Source organism: Vulpes vulpes, chromosome X, assembly GCF_048418805.1.
Source record: "Vulpes vulpes isolate BD-2025 chromosome X, VulVul3, whole genome shotgun sequence".
NCBI classification, from domain to species: Eukaryota; Metazoa; Chordata; class Mammalia; order Carnivora; family Canidae; genus Vulpes; species Vulpes vulpes.
Window position 1 is genome coordinate 19,457,715 of NC_132796.1, and position 22,749 is coordinate 19,480,463.

Consider the following 22,749-nt stretch of genomic DNA (forward strand, 5'->3'; position numbering starts at 1 on the left):
ATATATAAAAAACTAACTAGTGACCTTCTGAGGATAAGAGGGAACCAATCCATTATTTTGAAAACTGGATACATAGGAGAAAAAATAAAGCATCTATCCTGTCTCTCCTCTAACTGAATGAGTAAATAGTAGATGAGGGGACGTGGTTCCTTATTAAAGTATTCCAGGTAATATGTGAAAAATGACATGACAGAGGTAGAATATAACCATTTTCTAACTCTCAGTGAATTAATGGATCTGGGCACTGGGCATCAATAACCACGAACCCCAAAACAGCAAAGTAAAAACCAGACTTAGGTGCCTACATAGATCTACAGCCTTGCCAAAAGGATCAAACACAAACCTCATAAAACAGTCATCTGAACCCAGCTGCCAATCTGCAGGAAATGCAGAGAAGAGAGGAACATGGTCAACTGCATCTTAAGTGTGCCATCAGCATCTCAAACTAACAGAAAGTCTCTAGGTCCAATATGCTGGGTTCTTTTAACAAACACATTGTAAGGAAAATAAAAAGAAGAAGAAACTGTAGATTAAAAGTGACTTAAAAAGGGTGAAGGGAGACTTATTTTTTTTTTTTCACCTTCTTTTTTTTTTTTTAATTAATTTTTATTGGTGTTCAATTTACCAACATACAGAAAAACACCCAGTGCTCATCCCGTCAAGTGTCCACCTCAGTGCCCGTCACCCATTCCCCTCCAACACCCGCCCTCCTCCCCCTCCACCACCCCTAGTTCGTTTCCCCGAGTTAGGAGTCTTTATGTTCTGTCTCCCTTCCTGATATTTCCCAACATTTCTTTTCCCTTCCTTTAAAAGGCATCTAAAGTCAGAAATAATAAGAGGAAAAACTCAAGTGACAGGGATAAATACTTGGGTGATAAAACCATAAAGAAAAATAAGAAGGCTATTACTATAGAAGTCAGGGTAGTAGGTAATTTTGAATGGAGGGAGAGAACTGTAATTGGAGTAGGCTACATGGAACGGGTTCTGGGAAGGCTGGCAAAATTCTGTTTTTGTCCTTAGATGATGGTCATGAAGGAGTTTGCCTTATTCTAATTCATTAACTATAAAAAATGAATTAAGAACTGGGGAAACCTGAATATGGACTGCATACAAGGTAATGTTTATATAAACAAGGAAATGTTACTTTTCCCTGATGTGATAATGGTATTGCGATAATAGTGTCTGCATTCTTTGGAAATACATGCTGAATTGCGTATGTGTAGAAAGCACAATGATGCCTACAACTAAGTCTCACATAGTTCAGAAAAAGAAAATACGTGTGTGTAAGCACCACACATGTGTAAAATATGGCAAAGCAAATGTAGAAAATGTTAACTGGTGAATCCAAGTGAAAAGGATAGTAATTGTGTACTATATCTGCAACTTTCTGTAGTTTTGACATTTTTTCAAAATAAAAATTGAAGAATAAAGCAAAACCACACACACACACACACACACACACAAACACACACCTCATAGTGAAAAACTATTTTAAAGCTACCAGAATGGCAAAATTAGAAATAACCACTTATTAAGTAAGACTATTTAACGTCACCTAGTAAAACTGATGTGCAGACCCTATGAACCAGGGATCCTGCCCTAGGAACACTCTTAATAAAACAACTAGTCATCAACATGGCTATTTTCCCACAAAGGAATATTTTATAGGAGTGAAAAGGAATCAACCATAGACATATGTGGCCCATAAACATGTTAAAAGGACAAAATGAGTTACAGAATAGTACAGATAGAAAGACTCTACCTAGATAAAAATCTTTATATGTGTATTTGATACGTTTATTTATATTTTCAAGACAAAAACCAGGCAAGCTCAACTACAATGTTTTAGAAGAACAAGGAAATGAAAAACTAAATTCTGGACAGTAGTTCCCTCTGGGGAGAGAGAGGCAGGAGGAGGAGGGCATGAAGAACTTGGAAGGCACTGGTAATTTCCTATCTTTTATTTTTTATTTTTTTAAAATTTTTATTTATTTATGATAGAGAGAGAGGCAGAGACATAGGCAGAGGGAGAAGCAGGCTCCATGCACCAGGAGCCCGACGTGGGATTCGATCCCGGGTCTCCAGGATTGCACCCTGGGCCAAAGACAGACACTAAACTGCTGCGCCACCCAGGGATCCCCAATTTCCTATCTTTTAAAGGTGGATGGATGATTGTATATATGTGGTCATTATACTGTTGGATTTTAAACTCTGCTTCTGTGTGTTTGTCTATAAACAGAGGGTTTTTTTAAGATTTTTTTTTAAGTAATCTCTATAGACACCCAATGTAGGGCTTGAGCTTACAATCCTGAGATCAAGAGTTGCATGCTCCACAACTGAGCAAGTGGGGTGCCCCTGTAAACAGAGTTTAAAATCTAACAGATATCTTCTATCTGAAAAAACAAACAAACCCTAGACCACACTAGGCTGACAAGATTTCTGGACACACCCAGCATTGCTTCACAGTTCTGACAAAGAGTTCATTTCAGCTGAAGCAGATAAATTTCTCTTAACTGACCAAAGACAATGACAGAACTGAAAGACTACCTCATCCGAACTTTATTGGTCGAAGACTCAGTGCAAACATTTAGTGTTAATTCCTAAATGTGGCAGAGCAGAAAAATGCCACTGGCTTATTTAGGGTCTTTGAGAGTACTACAGCTCCACAGAGCAAATAATATAATTGAGAACTGAGCCATCATTCATACCATTGAAAATTTCAGAGCCCTGTTTTAAACACGATGTCCACAATTTCCTTTTGACTATTTAGAAACAAAAGCACATACATTTGTTAGATCACTACAGTGATAACTACGAACCACCATGAGTTAGACTGCATCTAACTGAGACTGCTAATTTCAAGCCTGACTTGAAAACCAATTTCCAAATAAGCTAAGAAACAAACAAAAATCTCAATCATGAAGTGTCCTGTCCCCCAGGTCTCCTCAAAGAGACAGTTCCTGGGCCCCAAAGGACTCCTGTTCCAGGGTAACTTAAATCTTTGCTCTCATTAATAAAACAAAACAAAAACCACTGAAACCCACAAAATTCAACAAGAAGGGGGAAGAGCGATCAATAAAAAAAAATGGCATTTCACTATCAAATAATTCCTGAAATCTAAGTATATCAAAATTTGATTAGCGTTTTCTGTTGTTCTTCATTTAAAACTTGTGCTAAAAATAAATAAATAAATAAATAAATAAATAAATAAAATAAAACTTGTGCTAAAGGTTTAAGTAGTCAACATCAATTTTATTACCTCCACCAAGAACACACAACCATCAGGAAGATTGTGCTTTCACAGTTAACAAATGAAAGAACATTCATTACATTCTCAGTGACTGAAGAGGACAAGGGTGCAGAAGACTAATGAAAAAAAATGCAGGCCAACCATGAGCTAATTAGACATCTTTACTATCTCACTCCCCAAAGACTCACATATAAATGTGAGTAGCTTTAATATCCAATGTTTTCAAATTACCATAAAATGCTACCCTGTTTAACTTACATCCCAACCACAGTCCTGTTGCTTCTGCCCTGGGCTGAAGTAGAGAAAGCTATTTCCAAGCTAGACGCTATGGAGGGATTCCCTCCCTGGTTTTCATGTGCAGCGGGTCTGAGCTGCCCACGGACACCACAGCAAGCACTCAGAGGCTCCAGGGGACACCTCCCAACTGGCTTTGGTGCACATGTGTCTATGTTACCCCCACGGTGAGCAACTGGAACTGAGGATGAGTTTCGTTTTCCATGTTTCTTTCTAGGGCTCTGTAGAGCCTTCCCGACATTCTATTTCCTTTCCCATATAAAACTCAGTGTGGACCTAAGGAATTCTTTAAACAGGAAAGCAAGCTTCCAAAGAAAATGTCAGAGGAATGAAAACAAAACTATGAGTGTTTATTCTTTAAAGGGGGTTGCCAAAGGGCACTTGATATTAATGTCGAACTTCCTACTCAAAGCTAGCTTAAACAGGCTCCATAGAGACTAACTCCTTTAAATACCACTAACACAAAAATGAGTCTTTAAGATTTCATTGGTAGATTATTTATGTAAATAATGAGGAGGGCTTATGACTTTTTAAAAATTTTCATTTATCCATTCATGAGAGTCATACAGAGAGAGAGACAGAGACACAGACAGAGGGAGAAGCAGGCTCCCTGCAGGGAGCCCGATGCGGGACCCAATCCCCAGATCTGGGATTATGCCCTGAGCCGAAGGCAGAGGCTCAACCACTGAGCCACCCAGGCATCCTTATAATTGATTCTATAACATTACATCCAAATTCCAGTTCAAAATTCTGGATTTCAATTTTGACAGAATTCTTTATATTTTTTAAGAGTATTTTAATTTGAGATGACGAAGTCAAAATGAATTTCCTTCAATCTATAATGTAGAAGGTATGTTAAATGTAAAAACCCTAATTCTTCCTTATTGAGCAGTGCCTCCAAGGGCTTGGAGGAGACATGTTGCTTTGTTCTATATTCATTCTTATCAGAGGAAAGAATGTTCCAGCAAACAGGGGCAACATTCAATCAGCTATGGGGCTGCAAGAAGAGATGAAAGATGACACCTTCTTACAATTATGCAACGTTCTCCCTCTGCTGCTCATCCACCAGTCAGCACAGAGAATATGGTCTGTAGCTGGTGGCTGATTCCCAATACACTACGACACATGCCCTTAAATGGGCCAAGAAGGCTAGGGGATGAAGAGATACGGTCCTGCTAAAGGAAAGGAGGAAGGCAGTAATAAGTGAAATAGCAAGAGGAGGAGACTTGGTTAGTTTTCTTGCCTGGGAACACAGTATGTTCCCTATGAATCCAATTTTGATAAAACTTTCAGATAATATGCTACACTTTGAGCACATTATAAATACAATAGAGAGAAAATTATGACCTAAGACTACAGTGGAATGCCTTTCATGGTCACCACTTATTCAGCCCTGCTGATAATAACCAAAAGCACAGAGGTTCTATTGCTCCTCCAATAAAGGCCACCAACAGAGAATCTGAACTAGAGGTGTAATGAAAAACAAAAAAAGCAAGTTCAGGCAATAGGATTATCAAGAATCTTACAAAATCCTAGAGAAACCATACATTTAAACCAAAAGGAAGATAATGAAAAAGATCTTTCTCACCTTTTGAAAGTTCTCCTTCCACAAATCTTCTACGACTATGTATCCTCGTAAACCCCAGTCATATAATTTCTCCCCACTGACCTTGAAACAAAATATAAAAGATCCATTGCTATTCCATACATGACTGGTATGAATGAGAATATTCCACTTTCCTTTTTCCTGTTTCCAAAACAACTGTATTTAAGCATGATGACCCCAGAAGCCGTGGGACATACATATTCAGGCTGTGCAATGTAAGCAAATAAAAAGATAATGAGAATCGCAGCATAAGAAGAAAACACAGTTTGGTCATGTAGTTACTGTGCAAAATAATCTGCCATAAATTATAGGTGTATAAGGAAAAAAAAAGTAGTAGGTCAACTGGTGATATGTGAAACTCCTGAAAAAGAGACATAGAAAGAAGGCTTCTGCCTATCACATCTAGCACGTCAGAGCCAACCAAGGCACATTTGCCCAGCTGAAAATCAATCATTCATTTCAAGGGCCTGGGTAAAAAATACGTGAACCTAATGAAGATGTTAGTTTTCCCAGGTCCCCCAAAACATAAGGTATTCACGTTTCTACAGGGATTTTTGCCTCTTGACCGAAGATTCTTTCTACAATATCCTGAGAGGTAGGCCCCCAGGTCAGAGAATACTTCGGAGCCAAGGAGCTCACTACTTAGTATGATATTGTAATAGCTCTGCACAGTGATGGATGGTAGCTACCCTTGTGGTGAGCATGGCATAATGTAAAGACTTGTCAAAAAAAAAAAAAAAGACTTTTCAAATCACTATGTTGTACGCCTGAAACTAATGTAATATTGTGTGGCAACTATACTCACATTAAAAAAAAAATTAAAAATTAAGGGCGGCCCAGATGGCTCAGCAGTTTAGCGCCACTTGCAGCCCAGGGAGTGATCCTAGGGACCCAGGATCAAGTCCCGCGTGGGGCTCCTGGCAGGGAGCCTGCTTCTCCTTCTGCCTGTGTCTCTGCCTCTCTCTGTCATGAATAAACAAATAAAATCTTTTTAAAAAATAAAAATTAAAAAAAAAACACTGGTCTACCTTTTGCTAGCTAACTTTAACTGTTGGAAATTTTTTTTAAGTACTGAGCTTTTTTTTTTGACAATTTTATTCATTTATTTGACAGAGAGAGCACAAGCAGGGGGAGCAGGAGAGGGAGAGGCCTGATGCAGGGCTCGATTCCAAGACCCTAGGCTCACAACCTGAGCTGAAGGAAGACACTTAACCCACTGGGCCACCCAGGCATTCCAGTACTGAGCTTTCTTTAAAAAAAAAAAAGAAAGAAAGAAAAAAAATGCTTCTAGTGGGGCACCTGGCTGGCTCAGTTGGTAGAGCATTCAACTCTTGATCTCAGGATCATTGAGTTCAAGCCCATGTTGGGCATGGAGCCTACTTAAAAAAAATGCTTCTAGTAATTTGCATTCATTGGTCCTACATATGACAAACTATGGAGTTTCCACTTCACATTTCTGAAAGCAGTTATTATTCTCTTTCTCGTTTTTGTAATAATTCATCTATGAATGGCATTTTAGTTTACAAAGCACTTTCACATGAATTATCTCTATTCTAAATAACAACTCTGTGCAGTAAGTACATAAAATTATAAGGAAATATTCAGAGGCTAAGTGACTAATCTAACTAAGGTCATGGTGCTAGTAAATCCAGTGGTCATTGCAAGACACTGGTTTCTTACAATTTATATTCTTCCAGTTGTTCTGTTCTTAAAATATATGATTCTCAGACGCACTGGTAGACATAGCAAGCATTTACCACATATATGACACTACTCTTGGTGCTTTAAATTTGAGTGGAAAACAACATTTGCCAGGTTTTTTTTTTACAATACTTCTCTCCAAACATGACTGAACAGAAAACAATGTGAGCAATTAAGTGGCTGGTCCAAGGTCAGGGTATTCCTTAAAAAAAATTAAAACTGTGAAATAGGAACTAAATGACACTAAAACAGTAACAGAAAATCTCTTTTAATCACTGGTGTCTCTTTTGTTTTACTGTAGCAAAATATACATACAATTTACCATTTCATCCATTTTGAGGTGTACAATTCAGTGGCATTAAATACATTCACAGTGTTTTGAAACCATCACCACTATCCATTTCCAGAACTTTCTCATCAGCCCAAACAGATCACTAATGTTTTATGTCTAGTGAAAATAAAGTTAATTGTTGTGTTCTGGCTTACTCTGAATACAAAATAAAAGACAAAATTCCTTCCCACTGACTTTAAAAATAAATTAGAATACAACTCATAGTTGCATCCTACTATCTTGGCTGTGAATACAAAAGATCTTTTGCAACATATGCTGTGGAATATAAATAAAAAAGACCTCTCTACTCAGGGGGCAGCCACATATGCTTCTCAACCAGCAGCTAAGCCCACTCTCCATACCCTACCCATTTACTGTTTAAACCACAACACATTGAGATGATGTATGATTATGTTTATGATCCAGGGCAGGCAGATGTGATTCACTGTTCCTGAGCTGGGGCTGAAGCAGGCAGAGGGATATTAACTGTCTGCTAGAGGGATATTAACAGGACTGCTATAAACAATGTCAAGCCCATGCTATAAAGATCTTACTGGCATCTGCTAACCAAAGCCACCAATTTCTCACAGCTGGAGCCACTGGCCTCCCACATACAATGGCAGTGCAATCTAGGAATCCAGACTCAATCCTGTCCTAAGCGCTCCAGGGAGCTCAGCATTGGATCAGTCTGGCTCAGAGCCCTGAGGGCCCAACTCCAATGACGGCACTGCTGCTCCTCCTGGGACCAAGCCTCCGCGTGACAGAGTACCTCCAGTGACTGGGTCCATGTCTCCATATGCTGTCCAGAACTTCAAAACCTAGAGCTTGCCTTGTCCTTGCCAATTTTCCATGGCACTCTGTGTCTAGAGTTGCACTAAGTCCAGACACCACTGCCCTAAGGAAGTCTAGTCTATGTCAGTGGTTCTCAAACATCAAGGACATCTGAATCCCCTGGAGGGCTGGCCAAGACACAGATCACTAGCCCTAATCCTCAGAATGTCTGAGTTAGTCAGGCCGAGCTAGGGCCTGAGAAATGTGCATTCCTAACAAGCCAAGTGATCCTGATGTTGCTGGGCTAGGGACCAGATTTTGCGAACAGTTGGTCACACTGAATTGTGTCCCTGGAAATGCACATGTTGAAGTCCTAACTCATAGTATGACTGTATTTGGAGATAGGGCCTTTAAAGTAGTAATTAAGGTTACATGAGGTGATAAGAATAGGGCTCTAATCCAATATGACTGGTGTCATCATAAGACGAGGACAAGACCCCAGGGATGTCCACACAGAGTGGAAAGTTGGTCACCTACAAGCCAAGGAGAGAAGCCTTAGGAGAAACCAACCATACTAACACCTTGATCTTGGACTTCCAGCCTCCAGAACAATGAGAAAATATATTTCTGATGTTCAAGACACTAAGCCTGTGGTATTTTGCTACCGAACTTTGAGCAGACTAAATCATTGCTTGACCCATCTTGCCTGCCAACTCTGTTCTCTGAATTGACAGGATGCCATCAAGCTGAGGTCTGAGGGGAAAGAAAGGAGCAGCCAACTGAGAGCCCTGAGAGGGGCATTCCCAGCAGAGAGGACCATACTCCTTGAAGGCCCCAGCAAGGAAAGTGAGGCTGGGACCAGGACCAGGGAGAAGGTGCAGAGGGCCAGGGCACAGGCCTACGCCTGCAACTCCAAGGAGGACTAGGTACATTCCAAATGGAAAATGACCGCTAACCATCAGCATTGGAGTCTGAGTCTTCATGTACTTGAGACTTCTAGGTAAATGTGCCAAAAAAGTATCTTAATTTTATTTGACTAATATTCAAATTAGTGTGCGCACTCTGAATACTGACACGATTGGAGGGAAGGCCAGAAGTGAGGCACATGGCAGAGAAAGACATTTAAATTTGTGGTGGTTAAGTACATATGCAAACAAACTTTAGCCTCATGCTATAAAAGCTGCAAAATAAAATATATTAAGCCATAAACCCAAACATGCATAAGCAAGAACAAGGGACACTCCAGCTTTCTGGGTCTAACTCACCTGGACAAATACGATGGCTTGTTGTGGATAATAAAGAGAGGCAGCTAGTCCCATGAACCCAGGTGGATACACCAGCTTCTTTATTTTTGACCCTATTAAATAAAAGGTTGTAGATACCATCAGACAATTCACTACCCTTAACATCACAGTTTGCCCTGGACACCTAACACTGAAAAAGACTAATTTTCTTTGGACCTAGATTAACAGAGAGCATAACATGCCTAATAATGTCATATGCACCAAAAAGAACCACCACACTTTCACAGCTTTTGTGAGATAAATTCACATCACTCACCCATTTAAAGTGTACACTCAATGGCTTTTGGTGTATTCACAGAGATATGCAACTAGCACTACAATCAATTTTAGAATATTTTCATCACCCCAAAAAGAAACGCCATAGCCATTAGCTATCACCCTCCCTACTCCCCCATTCTGGCATCCCTGGGGAACCACTAATGTACTTTCTGTGTCTACAGATTTGCCTACTCTGGAAATTTCACATAAATGTAGTTACATAATATGTGGTCCTTGGGGACGGGCTTCTTTCATCAGCACAATGTTTTCAAGAGAACCAACACTTGTAAGGGAGCAAAAACAAAGAATGTTTTGAAAAGAAGCACACGGCTGGTTTCTAAGGTTTATGTTCTTTTAGAGTAAACTGGCTTCCTCTTTAAGTACTCAACCCAAGCACTGCTCTCCTCTCCTTTCTAACACTCCATAAAAATAACAGTAAAAGGATAAAATACAGGTAATAAACCCAAGACCAAGAGGAAACGAGTGGAGGGGCCATGGGGAGAAAGAAGTCTCATCCAATTTACAGAAAGTGGAGAGTGGACAGAAGCAAAAGGACACATGGCTTTTAGGTCCAGAGGAGGGGCTGCAGGGAAGGAGGGAGCAGAATGGCCCTGGCAGCCCAGAGAGAGCAGGTGCTGTGGAGACCTGAGGGCAGCCACAGATCAAGGTGAGGGGAGGCGGGGAAACAGGAGGACTACCAACATGCAAATGCAAGTCCTGTGCAGAGCCTAGGTGATTTTCTCCTTCTTCTGTGCTATCTTAGTGCAAAACTGCCTGTGGTCACGCAGTCTATCCAGCCAGAATTTTATAAAGGTGGACAAGTGTCTCTAAAGAGGGGCGCCTGGGGGGCTCAGTCAGTTAAGCATCAGACTCTTGAGCTCAGCTCAGGTGTTAATCTCAGGGTGAGTTCAAGCCCTGCACTGGGCTCCACACTGGGCATGGAGTCTACTTTAAAAAAAAGAAAAGGGAGTATCTCTAAAGAAATGCTATCAATTTTCTGCTGAGAACCAAGACAGCTGGTGTGTGTGGTGCGAATGTTACTACTGAAGAACAGAACTTTCCTCGCACAGAGCCCCGACTGTAGGCACCTTCCATGTAAAGTCAGTTTCTTTTCAGCTCACCCTGAGGTAGAACCTGCTGGCCAGTAAGCCCCACCTGTACACAAAAAGATCCTGTTAGCATTTCAATCACCTTGCTCTTAAACATGACTGTACAACCAAGGATCACTAGTTATTTGAGGAAAGCCTACAACATAAAAGAGGAGATAAAGACAAGCAAGAAAGGGGGAAAATGACCCTACAGGAAACAAAAGAACTTAAAAACAAAACTATACCTGTTATTAAGTATCACTGAATAAATCCAAGAAGCTACTACCTTAAAAGAAAAAAAAATGTTCTATGAAAAAGGAACAATCAAAGAATAAGAAAGAGCTACTTGGAAATGACAAAAGTAAAACAAATCAAAAGGAATACAACAAAATTATCAGGAAAATAAAAGAGACATATTAGGGTTGCTTAAACAGCTCCATTGCTAATTAACAGGAGTTCAGGAAGGAAAAAGAATAAGAGTAAATTGTCCAGGAAATACAAAACAGATCATCTTCCTACAGCTGAGGGCTGCAGGCCACCAAGATGCTCAACCAGGAATGAGATGTCTATGTGTTAGTCACAACACCCTGGAAGTCCAGAACACTGAAGATTAGAAGATCCTCAAAGCTTCTGGGGGGATGATGGAGAGGAATGAATCACTTCAGAAGGAACAAGCATCCAGACTGGCTGCTGACACTCACATCTGCAATGCCAGATGCTAGAAGACATGGACTTCAAAGTTTGGATGGAAAACAAATTCTATATCCAACCAACTTGATATGAAGGTAGAAAGTAATTTTCAGATTTGCAAGGATTTGAAAGTTTCCTTCCGACATGTGCTTTTTCTGAAAGTGACTTGAGCATGTAGTTCAACAACATGGCAGAGCAAACCAAGGAGAAGATGACATGGAACCCAAGGGAGTCAAACCCAAGAGAGTATAGAGTCCTGTCTCAAGACCACAGAAGTATTGAGCCTCCATCCAGATTGCAAGAGGATGTATGAAAGAGGGCTTCAACTACCTCCATTTTGACCTCAGTCTGCACTTTTGCAAAATTTTTAAAGATTTTATTTTTAAGTAATCTCTACACCCAATGTGGAGCTTGAACTACAGCTCTGAGATCCAGAGTCACATGCTCTAAAGATTGAGCCAACCAGGTACCCATCAATCTGCACTTTCTGAAAGATTAAATTTCCCTTTCCAGCTTATCTCTTAACTCAGACAAAAGACCCTGCATGCAAAACATCCCCTGAAAGGAATAAAAACTACCCCCTCAAACAATAGGGACTGCCCTGAACCAGCAAGACTCCATGTGACTAACCCTATGACAACTATGGGCTTGACCTTCACTGACTACCTGCACTTGCCCACTGAACTTTGTCCCACATTTTCCTTACATAAGCCTGGAAATATTTTCGGCACTTTGGAGACTATCTCTGAGACGCAAGTCCACTGTCTTCCAGGTGCTGGCCTCACTGAAATAAATTCCTTTCTTGTTTCAACACCACTCCCTTCTCTGCCTTTGGATTTTGTCAGTGACTACTGACCAAACCTGGTCTATTTAAGACTCCCAAAGACAGCTGCTCTTACACCCCTATACCCCAGCTACATGTAGAGCCCTGGGAAAGGGGGAATGGGCAGAAGAGGCAGCAGCATGGAGAACTGGAGAAGCCTGAGAATGAGGTGAAGAAAACTGGTAGAGGGTGAAACAGGAGAATCCTCTAGAAATGAACTTGGACCTAGAGAGTCTCTGCTGAGAGGCACAGGGTTTTTCACATGGGACACAGACAGATGATAGTGCAATGTATGTTACTAACACGCAGTCAGGATAATCTAAGTGCTGTTTATTGGTTTTAAACTTTAAACAGACATATCTCCAAAGATGGAACTGGGGTTACAGGAGACAAAACAAACGTTATCAATCTAGACTCTTCATAAATTAATATTTCTCTCTCAATCCTACTGCCTTGATTGAAAGGACAAAATTATTCTAGAAAACACTCTCTTATCCCTGGGGTCCCACCTGTACCCTTGAAGCTTTAAGTTTCTGAGCAGCTCATACAAGTGAGGTCCAGGTGAAGGGCAGCACACCTGACAACCAATCATTTCTGGGTCATTTACAGAAAACTGATAAGCAGCAGCTCTTGGGCCTCCAGCTTCTAATGGTTCCTACAATGAGCTGGGGCCCCAAAAATTCAGGAAGGAGGTGGGGAGGGGAAGAGCCACCAGAAGACAACAGTGGGCAAGAACCACCTGCCACCCTTGAGTGACCTGGCTGAGTCTACTTTCTTTGAATGATCACCCGCTCACCTCCTACTAGAGAGGTGCCTCTTGTCACCACCAGTCATGGCCATTCGCATCAAATGAGGAGGATTACCTTCACATTTATGCTCAAGAAACCCTATCATATGATCCAGTAATCCCTCTTCTGGTATACCCCCAAAGAAAATGAAATCAGTTATCTCTTTTTTTAAAAAAAATTATTTATTCATTCATGAGAGACACAGAGAGAGAGAGAGAGAGAGGCACAGACACAGGCAGAGGGAGAAGCAGGCTCCATGCAGGGAACCTGACGTGGGACTTGATCCTGGGTCTCCAAGATCACACCCCGGGCTGCAGGCGGTGCTAAACTGCTGCGCCACCGGGGCTGCCCAGTATCTTTTTCTTCAAAAAAATATTTTATTTATTCATTCATGAGAGACACGGTGGGGGGGGGGGGTGCACAGACACAGGCAGAGGGAGAAGCAGGCTCCATGCAGGGAGCCCGACGTGGGACTCGATCCCGGGTCTCCAGGATCACGCCCTGGGCTGAAGGCGGCGCTAAACTGCTGAGCCACCCGGGCTGCCCGAAATCAGTATCTCAAAGAGATATCTCTGCTCCCATGTTCACTGCAGCATTAGTCACAACAGCTAAGACACGGAAACAACCTAAGTGTCAATGGATGAGTAGGTAAAGAATGGAGTATACCTATATGAATGGAGTATTATTCAGCTTTAAAAAAGGAGACCCTACCATTTGCAACAACATGGATGAACACAAAGGACATCATACTATGTGAAATAAGCCTTAAACAGAAAGAACAAAAACTGCACTATCTCACTGATATCTAGAATCTTAAAGAATCAAAATGTATAGAAGCAGACAGTAGAAGTGTGGCTACTAGAAGCAGAGTGGTGGGGAAAATGAGGAAATGCTGGTCATGGGGTACAAAATTGCAGTTATGTACAATGAATAAGTCTAGAGAGCAATATATGGCAAAATGACTACAGTTAATAATACTGAATCTTGGAGATTTACTAAGAGATTACAGGTGCTTTCATCTCAAAAAAAGTTAACTATGATAGAAGATATGTTAAGCAGCTTGACTGGAGTAATCATTTCACTATGCATATGGATATACATACATGAGAGGGAGCTGGGGAAGCTTATATATATATATATCACATCATACATCTTAAATACATACCATTTTTACTAAAAAATAAATTTTTTTAAAAGTTAGACAAAAAAAAAGAAATGAAACTGCCAGGAGGAATCTTCTGAGCCCATCCTGCTGCTGCCAGCATAGGGGGGCCATCCACCTGGAGGGGGCTGCAAACCACTGCAGACACCCAAAAAACATACCTACTATCCTGCTCATCTTACTCAGTATCTTTTTTTTTAAGATTTTATTTATTTATGCATGAGAGACACGGGGAGAGAGAGAGAGAGAGAGAGAGAGAGAGAGAGAGAGGCAGAGACACAGGCAGAGGGAGAAGCAGGCTTCACGCAGGGAGCCCGACATGGGACTTAATCCCGGGACTCCAGGATCACGCCCTGGGCCGAAGGCAGATGCTTAACCACTGAGCCACCCAGGGATCCCTCTTACTCAGTATCTTATTCAGTGACCAAACCTGACGTTGTTTATCTCAGGCCTTTCTACCCCAGCACCCCGAGGAAAAGACCCATAGTTGAATATTTGTGCATGAATGTGTGTGCACATACATACTTTTTTAAAAAAGATTTATTTAGGTCAGCCCGGGTGGCTCAGCAGTTTAGCGCCACCTTCACGCCAAGGCGTGATCCTGGAGACCCGGGATCGAGTTCCGGCGTCAGGCTTCCTGCGTGGAGCCTGCTTCACCCTCTGCCTGTGTCTCTACCTCTCTCTTTCTCTGTGTGTCTCTCATGAATAAATAAATAAAATCTCTAAAAAATTAAAAATTAAAAAATTAAAAAGATTTATTTATTTGAGAGAGAGAGCAAGAGAGAGAGAGCATGAGCAGGGGAATGGACAGAGGGAGAGAATATCCAAACAGATTCCCACTGAACTCGGAGCCCAATGCAGGGCTCGATCTCACCACCCATGAGATCAGGACCTGAGCCAAAACCAAGAGTTGAACGCTTAACCAACTCAGCCAACCAGGTGTCCCCATGTGTACTTTTTTGAAATAGAATTATTGGAGTTTTACATTATTTTAGTGCTACTGAGTCCTCCGTGGAAAAGGAAAAGGAGAGAGGAACAAATAAACCAGCAAGCAAAAACAAAGGAATAGAACCCGCTGTAGTGGGTGTCCTTATATTGCTGTTCTGCCGGGGAAAGCAGAGTCCCCAATTTTTCTCAGGATGGTCACCCCAGTGGATGTGCAGGGGGATAAACACCAGACAGCACAGCAACGCACTGCAAGCATCTGCACACGCACAGCAGAAGCAGCTTTCTTTAGGGCCATGCTCTAACCCTGAGAGGAAGGTGGGGAAGCTAATTTCACTTGATTCCACATTCCTGGCTCCCTAACAGTAGCCAAGACTCCAACTCCCTGGCCTTGAGAGCTTCATAAATTTCAAACACTATCTAAATAAGATATGAATGCTTTTTGGGACAGCTTTACAAGAAGGAGGCAAATAATGTTTCGAATAATGGGGCAAGGGAGAAAAGTTAGTTCAAGTCTTCCACAAGTTGATTAGTAAAAATGAACTCTAACTTTAGTTCTTCTATATTGTGCACAGGCTGGGAGGAGGGGCATAGAAACTATGACAGGAGGTCATTGTAACAAGTTGAGGGAGTGGCACCAGTGCCGCCTGGCTCCAGATTCTGAGATAACACTTAAGGCATGCACAGAAGAGCTTTTTAAAACTGGAGGAATGGGTACCAAAGCAGTCATGATAGTTAATCTTTTACGAGAGTCTGATCACAGCATTCATCAATTCTCTATTTTAGGAATTTTTGTAAAGCCTGAATTTTATCACCAGTGAAACCTCAGTAGTTTATAACAAATTTATGTCATTATAGTGAAGTACCTTATCACCCTTTATCCTATAAATTTTACAATCCAGCAGCATAGTGTAGTAATATGTTTCAGTTGACATTTGTTAGCTTTTAAGTGTTTAAAAAATTTTAATATCCTCACTGATGACTGAAGCTATGACACATCCAGAAATTAATAAAATTTCTATGAAATCACTATTCTATTTACTGTGATTAATAGCCTGATCTCAATAGTGAAACAAATAGAGACAGTTTCTCAGGTGTGACAGACTTTAGTTAACAAAAATTTACTCTTTTTGTACCAGAGGGATAGTAATTTGATCAAGTAAATGTGCCTATAAAGGATAACTATAGTCTATTTTTAACCAGGAGTATACAATTTCTTCCATTTCATATTTTTATAACTTAAAAGTTATATTTATATAACTTTTATATAACTTATATATGCTTAAAATCAGATATACCAGAGAAAACAACCATATTAATTATATATTAAGAAGTCCATATTTCAGGAACCAACTCATTATTCTGACAGCCAGCAAATAAAAAGAAAGAACCAAGTATCCATCTTATCTTTCCCTTATGAGCTGTTTTTTAAAAAACCCACAAAATTGCACCTACCTCTAGCCAAAAGAAGTCCAACAATGCCAGCAAAACCAATAACACCAAGTCTTGGAAAAAATCCAGGAGGTGCATTTTGTAGATATTCATAGCTGTCTACAATAGAATCAGACCAGGAAACAGTTCTGTAAATTGCCCATTAAGAAACAAACCCCAAAAATCTTACACATAGCTAGTATATATAGTATCAAATGCTTCTCAAATAATGTGTTCTTTGCTCTACGCTAATACGTTTATTTCAACATTCTTTTTACATGATATATACACATGGTTTATTATTCACATGGCAAGTAGCCAATTTCCAAACACTTCTGGTCTGATGACCTACTGACAAGAAAGTAATGTTAGATTATCTTCATATTCCTGAAAGCAACAGATCTGAATCTACGCACAGGGGGAGAAATACCAACACAGGGATTCCTTGCCTTCCAAACACAGAAACAATAGATTTGGATAGATCTGCCGCTATCTTGAAGCTTTGCTGTTTGTTCTCTGAAACTCAGGAACCAGATACATGAGGCTTGGGGGAAAAAACGTGTCCTTTGCCATCTGAATTCATGACTCAAACTCGAGAACAGAATCAATCTGGAGAATGAAGGAAACTTGTAGCGCAAGTATATGTGGGAAATAGTCACCGGTGATAGATAAACACAAAGAAATGCAGCATGTCCAGAAAAAAAAATAGAAATGCAGCATGTGAGCCTGTGTGCCATGCCTGAGCATGCCTTATGACCTCATCTGAATGATGACTCGTCTTCTGTCCGCTGAACCAATCCCACCAAGTAAGAGCCATCTGCATTCCTAACCTCCTCAGAAAAGCCTTTGCTAGACTTCTCATCCCATGCCTCCCTCCCTCCCTCCTCTAAAGTCCCATTGTATTTCTTCTCTGTACCATTACTTGCTACATAATCCTATTATGTAATCCTATATAAATCCTATATCCTATATTCTATATGAAGCACCCTTCTTCAGGAGTGAATTTTATGTCTCCTCAAGGAGAACATATGCTTCTCAGTGGTACACTGCATAGACTTCTACATTATTTTCCTTCAGTGGGAAGAGGGGATGTTCATCTGACAGATAGTTGCTAAAAGCACTGCTAGGTGTTGAATGTTTCAGAGAGGCTGTCACTGAAAAACCCTGCATGTCTCTCTCTCTCTCTCTCTCTCTCTCTCTCTCTCTCAAGCCTATCTGCAGCACTCCCAATCTGCTTCCAGTTTCCAGTGCGGGAAACAAAGTCACTCCTCTGAGCCTGGATTGTGCTGGGCCCTCCAACGTGGAATGCTGCCGAAGTTCCACCTTCATGTAGCAGCGTGGCTGACTCAACTCTAGGGTTCATCTCAGAAATCCTTCCCTGACTCTTCCCATTCCCTCTGAACTCTATGAGACAAATATCCTTCCTCTGTACCTTCCACAGTGGTCTGAGACTTTCTCTGTATTTGTGCTCATGTTGAAAATGTGTCATGGGCCCCTCAGGGGCTGTGACCACGGTCTTAATCAGCCATAATTTTCCATGCCTGCCATGATGGTGACTTAACAAATGTGTGCAGAACTGAACTAACTTGAATACTCAGTAATCTTCTCCCCCAGAAATGAGCCAACACATGCTGGTTTATCATTTCCTGGGCTGTTTGGGAAACTCAGTGATCATTTTAAATACTTCTATAGGGCTTGTGCTATGCACACAAATTCCTGTCTGGCCTTGTACTTATTTTGCCCTTAACTTAGTTTTCACTTTCCATCTCTTTGTCTGGGTCATCTGAGGCAATTTTCTACTTCCCTTTATTTTTGCCTACCAGCACAATGTTTTTGATTCAAGACGTGCACACAGAGCAGTTGATAGGAAGTCACCCAGATGGCCTTGGTGAACAGAGCTGAGGTGGGTAAATCACAGAGAAATGGCAAAGAAGATATGCTAAAAGGCTGCGATGAAGCCTAAGCCCAGCTTCTGGTAACATGTCCTGGCTGTGACTGCCAGGAAATGGACGGATTGCCTTGGCAGACAACAACACAACTCATAATGGAATGTTTCTTCTTAAGAGCTTTTGCAGTAACCAGTCCAAGAGAAGAAAGACAAGATTTAGGTTGCAAATAATGCCTACCGCTATGCATCAATGAGAAGTGATAGGTAACAATGAAGAGACCCCTCCTCCATCACACACGTACTGACAAGAGATCAGGAGTTCTTTAGTCTCTTCAGATTAAAAGATGAAGGTAATAAAAGCACTTTCCTGTCAGGGTTATGAGGATTATACATAAATTAATATTTTAAAGCACTTAGATTAGTTCCTGGCATGTAATAAAAATTGAATAAGTGCTTATGAAATTAATAAAATTAGGAGGTTACTTATTAACATACATATTATTCATGGATGCTCAAATCCTGTATCAGCACATCAACACTCAATGATCTTCAGAAGGAAATAAACTTTATTTATCTTTGTTTTATGTGGTCATGAAAGCAAACACTTATAAAAACATGAGTTTTTGTTTGCTGAGATGCCCAATAAAGGAAATTAATCCAATCAGTGTCCATTAATTCACCAGTTTCTGATGGAGACAAGTCAGAATATGGACTATGAACCCAGTTTCTGAGTGTATGGGATAAGTGGATGTGAACAACAGTCAAGGACAAGAAAAACCCAATTTAAAAATATAAAAACACTACTCATGCAGTAGGCCCTTCCTGGGCACACCAGCCCAGTTCCTTCTTGCCTCTAAACTTCTGTAGCATGTATTAACAGCCATACAAATGAGCTACCCTGATTCTAAAAACCTACTAATGAGCTAGTAGGGGTGAGTATGTGTGAGTCAGTGTCACTGAACTTGGAAATTGATTTCAGAAAAAAAAAAATCCAGCGTATCTGAACTTGTTAACCCAAAAATCTTAATGATTGTGAAGAGACTTCCTAAATATTTAGGGACACTAGTCCTCTGAAATCTGATGAACACAACAGATCTTCTTTCAAGAAAAATCCACATAGCTCTAAGATTCTGCGTAAAATTTTAAGGAATTCCTGGATCTCCTGGAGCCCATCCATGGAACCCCTGTTAAAGAGTTCAATGCTAATGAAGAAACAAATTGTGTTTAATTAAAAATCAACTTACCTAACCCCCATTGAACCAAGCTCTGCATCTTGGGCTTTGTTTGTGAGTACATTTCCTAAAAAGGTGAAAAGAAAATGAATGAGAAGAGTATGCTGATTAGAAAGCAACAATATATTTGTCTTTACTGCATAAATTATCATGTTATTAACACTTTTTGAACAAAGGGATATACTGTCTATCTGGGTTTTTTTTTTTTTGTCTTTTTCTCTTGTGTAAGTTCCCCTTCACCACAGATTGCTCAGTAGAACAGTTTATTATTGCCACAGGAAGCAAAGATTACAAGTCGAATGATTTCAACAACCCAGCCTTTTTATTCTTCTATTAAATTCAAAGAGAATGGACAAAAATCAATCCCTCTAATCATTAAAGCGGCAATGCTTTCCCTGTGAGATTAAATCTGTCTTTCATACTAAGTCTATTTCTTGATCTGTCATGATTTTAGAGTCTGTATCTGAAAACTGCCCTTCAGAAGCAGGAATGATCACCTGGAATGGGATGTAAGGAGTCTACATCCAAGTTTGAGAGACGCTTACCCCAATCCCGGAGCAAATGAAGTATTAACATTCTCTTAACAACAACAACAATAAAATGGCTTGGTACAAGAACAACATATATCCTAAAGAAAACAACAGACTAGCTAGAAGGTATCCCACCTTCAAGAAGTCTACAATAAGGGCGCCTGGGTGGCTCAGCTGGTTGGGCGTCTGTCTTCGGCTCAGGTCATGATCCCGGAGTCCTGGGATTGAGCCCCATGTTAGGCTCCCTGCTCAGCGGGGAGCCAGCTTCTCCCTCTCCCTTGCCCCTCCCCCTCATGTTCTCTCTCTCTCTCTCTCTCTCTCTCTCTCTCTCTCTCTCAAATAAATAAAATCGTTTTAAAAAAAGAAGACTAAAATAAAGATAGGAAAAGAGACATGTGGGCATCAAAAGGTATTAGAACCAGTTGCCACTTGGAAAAGGATTTGTTTTGTTTAATTTGGTCCAAGTCAGAATAAGTTATGCAGTATTGTTAAATGCCTTTAAACAACAAATAGTGAATTTAGGGGAGGACAATATAGAACATTAAAAAATTGAATACTGCTTCATTAAAACCCATTATTGGTATTTTATGCCCATAAAAAGAAAGAAAACCTACAGATAAATGTCTAGGGTGATGACCTATTTCTTTTGCTGGATTATCTTCTCACTAAAAAGAAAAATTAAATTAGTTATTAAAGAAAGGGGCTAGAAATTATTGGCCTGAAAAAGGAGCCAGGAAGTAGAGATACTTCTATTGAAGAAACATCATTCTGTAGAAAAATAAAGCCATTGTAATCATAAAACTCTTTTTTTATTTAGAAGTAGTACAAACATGTTGATAATTATTCTATCATTTAACGAGGTATTTTGCTGCACTGAGCATCATGCACAGATGAAAAAGTAAAAAACAAAAAGCAATCTTAGGTTGAAAGGTTAAGAGACAAAGTGCTTTTATAATCCCCCCAAAAAACCCCACAAAATAATAGCAGTCATACCTACATGACACATGTTTGCACAAATTTGCCGACCTTATCTTAACCAGCAGATGGTTTAAAAACCTTCTAGAATGAGACAATAAAGTCTAAGCTTTTTACAACACATTATGTAAAAGATAAAGATATTTTTAGATATTTGTAACTCAAGAATATGGTTATGATACTTAAGTATACTGGCGTAATTTATATTGTTGACAGAGTCTATGCTTACTATTTTCTTCTAAATTGGTGACAAGAAGTTCAGCATTGGCAGAGACATTGAAATTAAAAATTTTAAGACAAGTTCTGGATGAAAATTCAGTTTGTAAATCTCAAGCAAAGTATAGCTAGACCATGTCACACACATCTACATGATTTTTACTAATCTGCCATCAATTTTTGAAACCCAGATCAAGTATGGCAAATACTTTATGTATCAAAGCCCACAAAAGCATTCTGTAGACTGTAAACTTCCATTTCAGGTGTTAAAAATTGCAGAAATGCTTCCATGAACATAATAACCAGGGCCTGATCTAAAACCTGAGCAGTGACAGAAGCCCATCTGTATATGTAGCTCTTTGGTCACTGGGACAAATAGTTCAGTACTCAAATACATAATCCCACACTTTTCTAGTTATCTACTCTATTATAGTATTCAAAATGTTCTGTAACTGTTCCTGTTAAAATGGTTCTGATGTGTAGACTCTCTGGGAGGAGAAAAACTTTCCAATTTTGATATAAATGCTTACATTATATCTTTTTCCTTATACTTGACTTATAGCCCCAAGTCCTCTCCTGGGAAACAATCATAGCTGCGACCAACAAGATAGTCACAGTCCACTCTCTAGTCAAGGTACCACACCTTGGTAGGTGCCTGGTAAGGGAAATTCTCTCTGCAGCTATGACAACAGCCACTACCAGGAAGCTGGGGCTCTCTGTTCCCCTCAGAAATGGCACTGATGACACTGTAAGTCAGGCACTCTTAAGCTGGTGCCCACTATCATGCCTTTTTCTGAAAACATGCAGCCAATACAGACTTTTCACTACTGACTCTAAAACAGAAATGTGTCACTCTACTTTTAGAACAGCTGTACCTGACACCAACTCGTATATGGCTCGCAATGATGTCGGAGATGTGAAATGCTTTCTTCAAGCTGGGTCCTTGGCTCCTCCACATATTTAGATTGACCCTCAGGAACCGAGTAGAGTGAAAGCTGCATATGTTAAAAACAAAACAAAGAAAAATTAAAAAGTAGATATAGTCATGAGATAATGTAATCAATCGTCAAATTTGTAAGCATCATTATCTCTAATAATTCATGAACTGCAGTGACTCTAAGGGTTTTGTGCACCCTGAACTTACGTCCGAGGATCTTTGTACCTGGTTTATCAATACGGACAAGTCCAAGAGGACAGAACTATGAGGGGTCCTGCCCTCCTCCCACTCCTGTAGTAGCAGAGAAAGCAGCCCCCTTTCTCCATTTTATATACTGGCATTTGGTATTTCACCTTCGATTCAGTCTGGAAAAAGGATTCTATTAAAGTGGTGAGGGGATGTAAAAAAAAATTGAGTTTAAATGATTAGTCTGGTGCTAATCCAAGAAGGATAGCAAGTTTGTTCTCCACCCAGAGAAGAAATTGTTCAGTCACTACTGGCTGCCTTCTTTGCCCACAAAAAACACATT

At 40.2% G+C, this 22,749-nt stretch overlaps 1 protein-coding gene across 7 annotated transcripts in view; it reads right to left on the reverse strand.

Moving 5' to 3' along the window:
- The window catches only part of APOO (apolipoprotein O), a 55,175-nt gene that overhangs the window by 10,483 nt on the left and 21,943 nt on the right, over positions 1 to 22,749 (reverse strand). For 2 of the 7 annotated variants that reach the window (XR_011998273.1, XR_011998274.1), the window contains exons 3-7: positions 22,159 to 22,278; positions 19,575 to 19,629; positions 16,467 to 16,562; positions 9,219 to 9,310; positions 5,133 to 5,208 (exon numbers count right to left, since the gene is read on the reverse strand). Coding sequence is in view for 4 of the 7 variants with exons in the window: in XM_072744483.1 (XP_072600584.1) it covers positions 5,168 to 5,356; positions 9,219 to 9,310; positions 16,467 to 16,562; positions 19,575 to 19,629; positions 22,159 to 22,278 (552 nt within the window). In the remaining 3 variants the exon portion in view is untranslated. Of the gene's footprint in view, positions 1 to 5,132; positions 5,357 to 9,218; positions 9,311 to 16,466; positions 16,563 to 19,574; positions 19,630 to 22,158; positions 22,279 to 22,749 lie in introns of all 7 variants that reach the window. The other 5 variants (XR_011998272.1, XM_072744483.1, XM_025997444.2 and 2 more) reach the window with 3 other exon arrangements.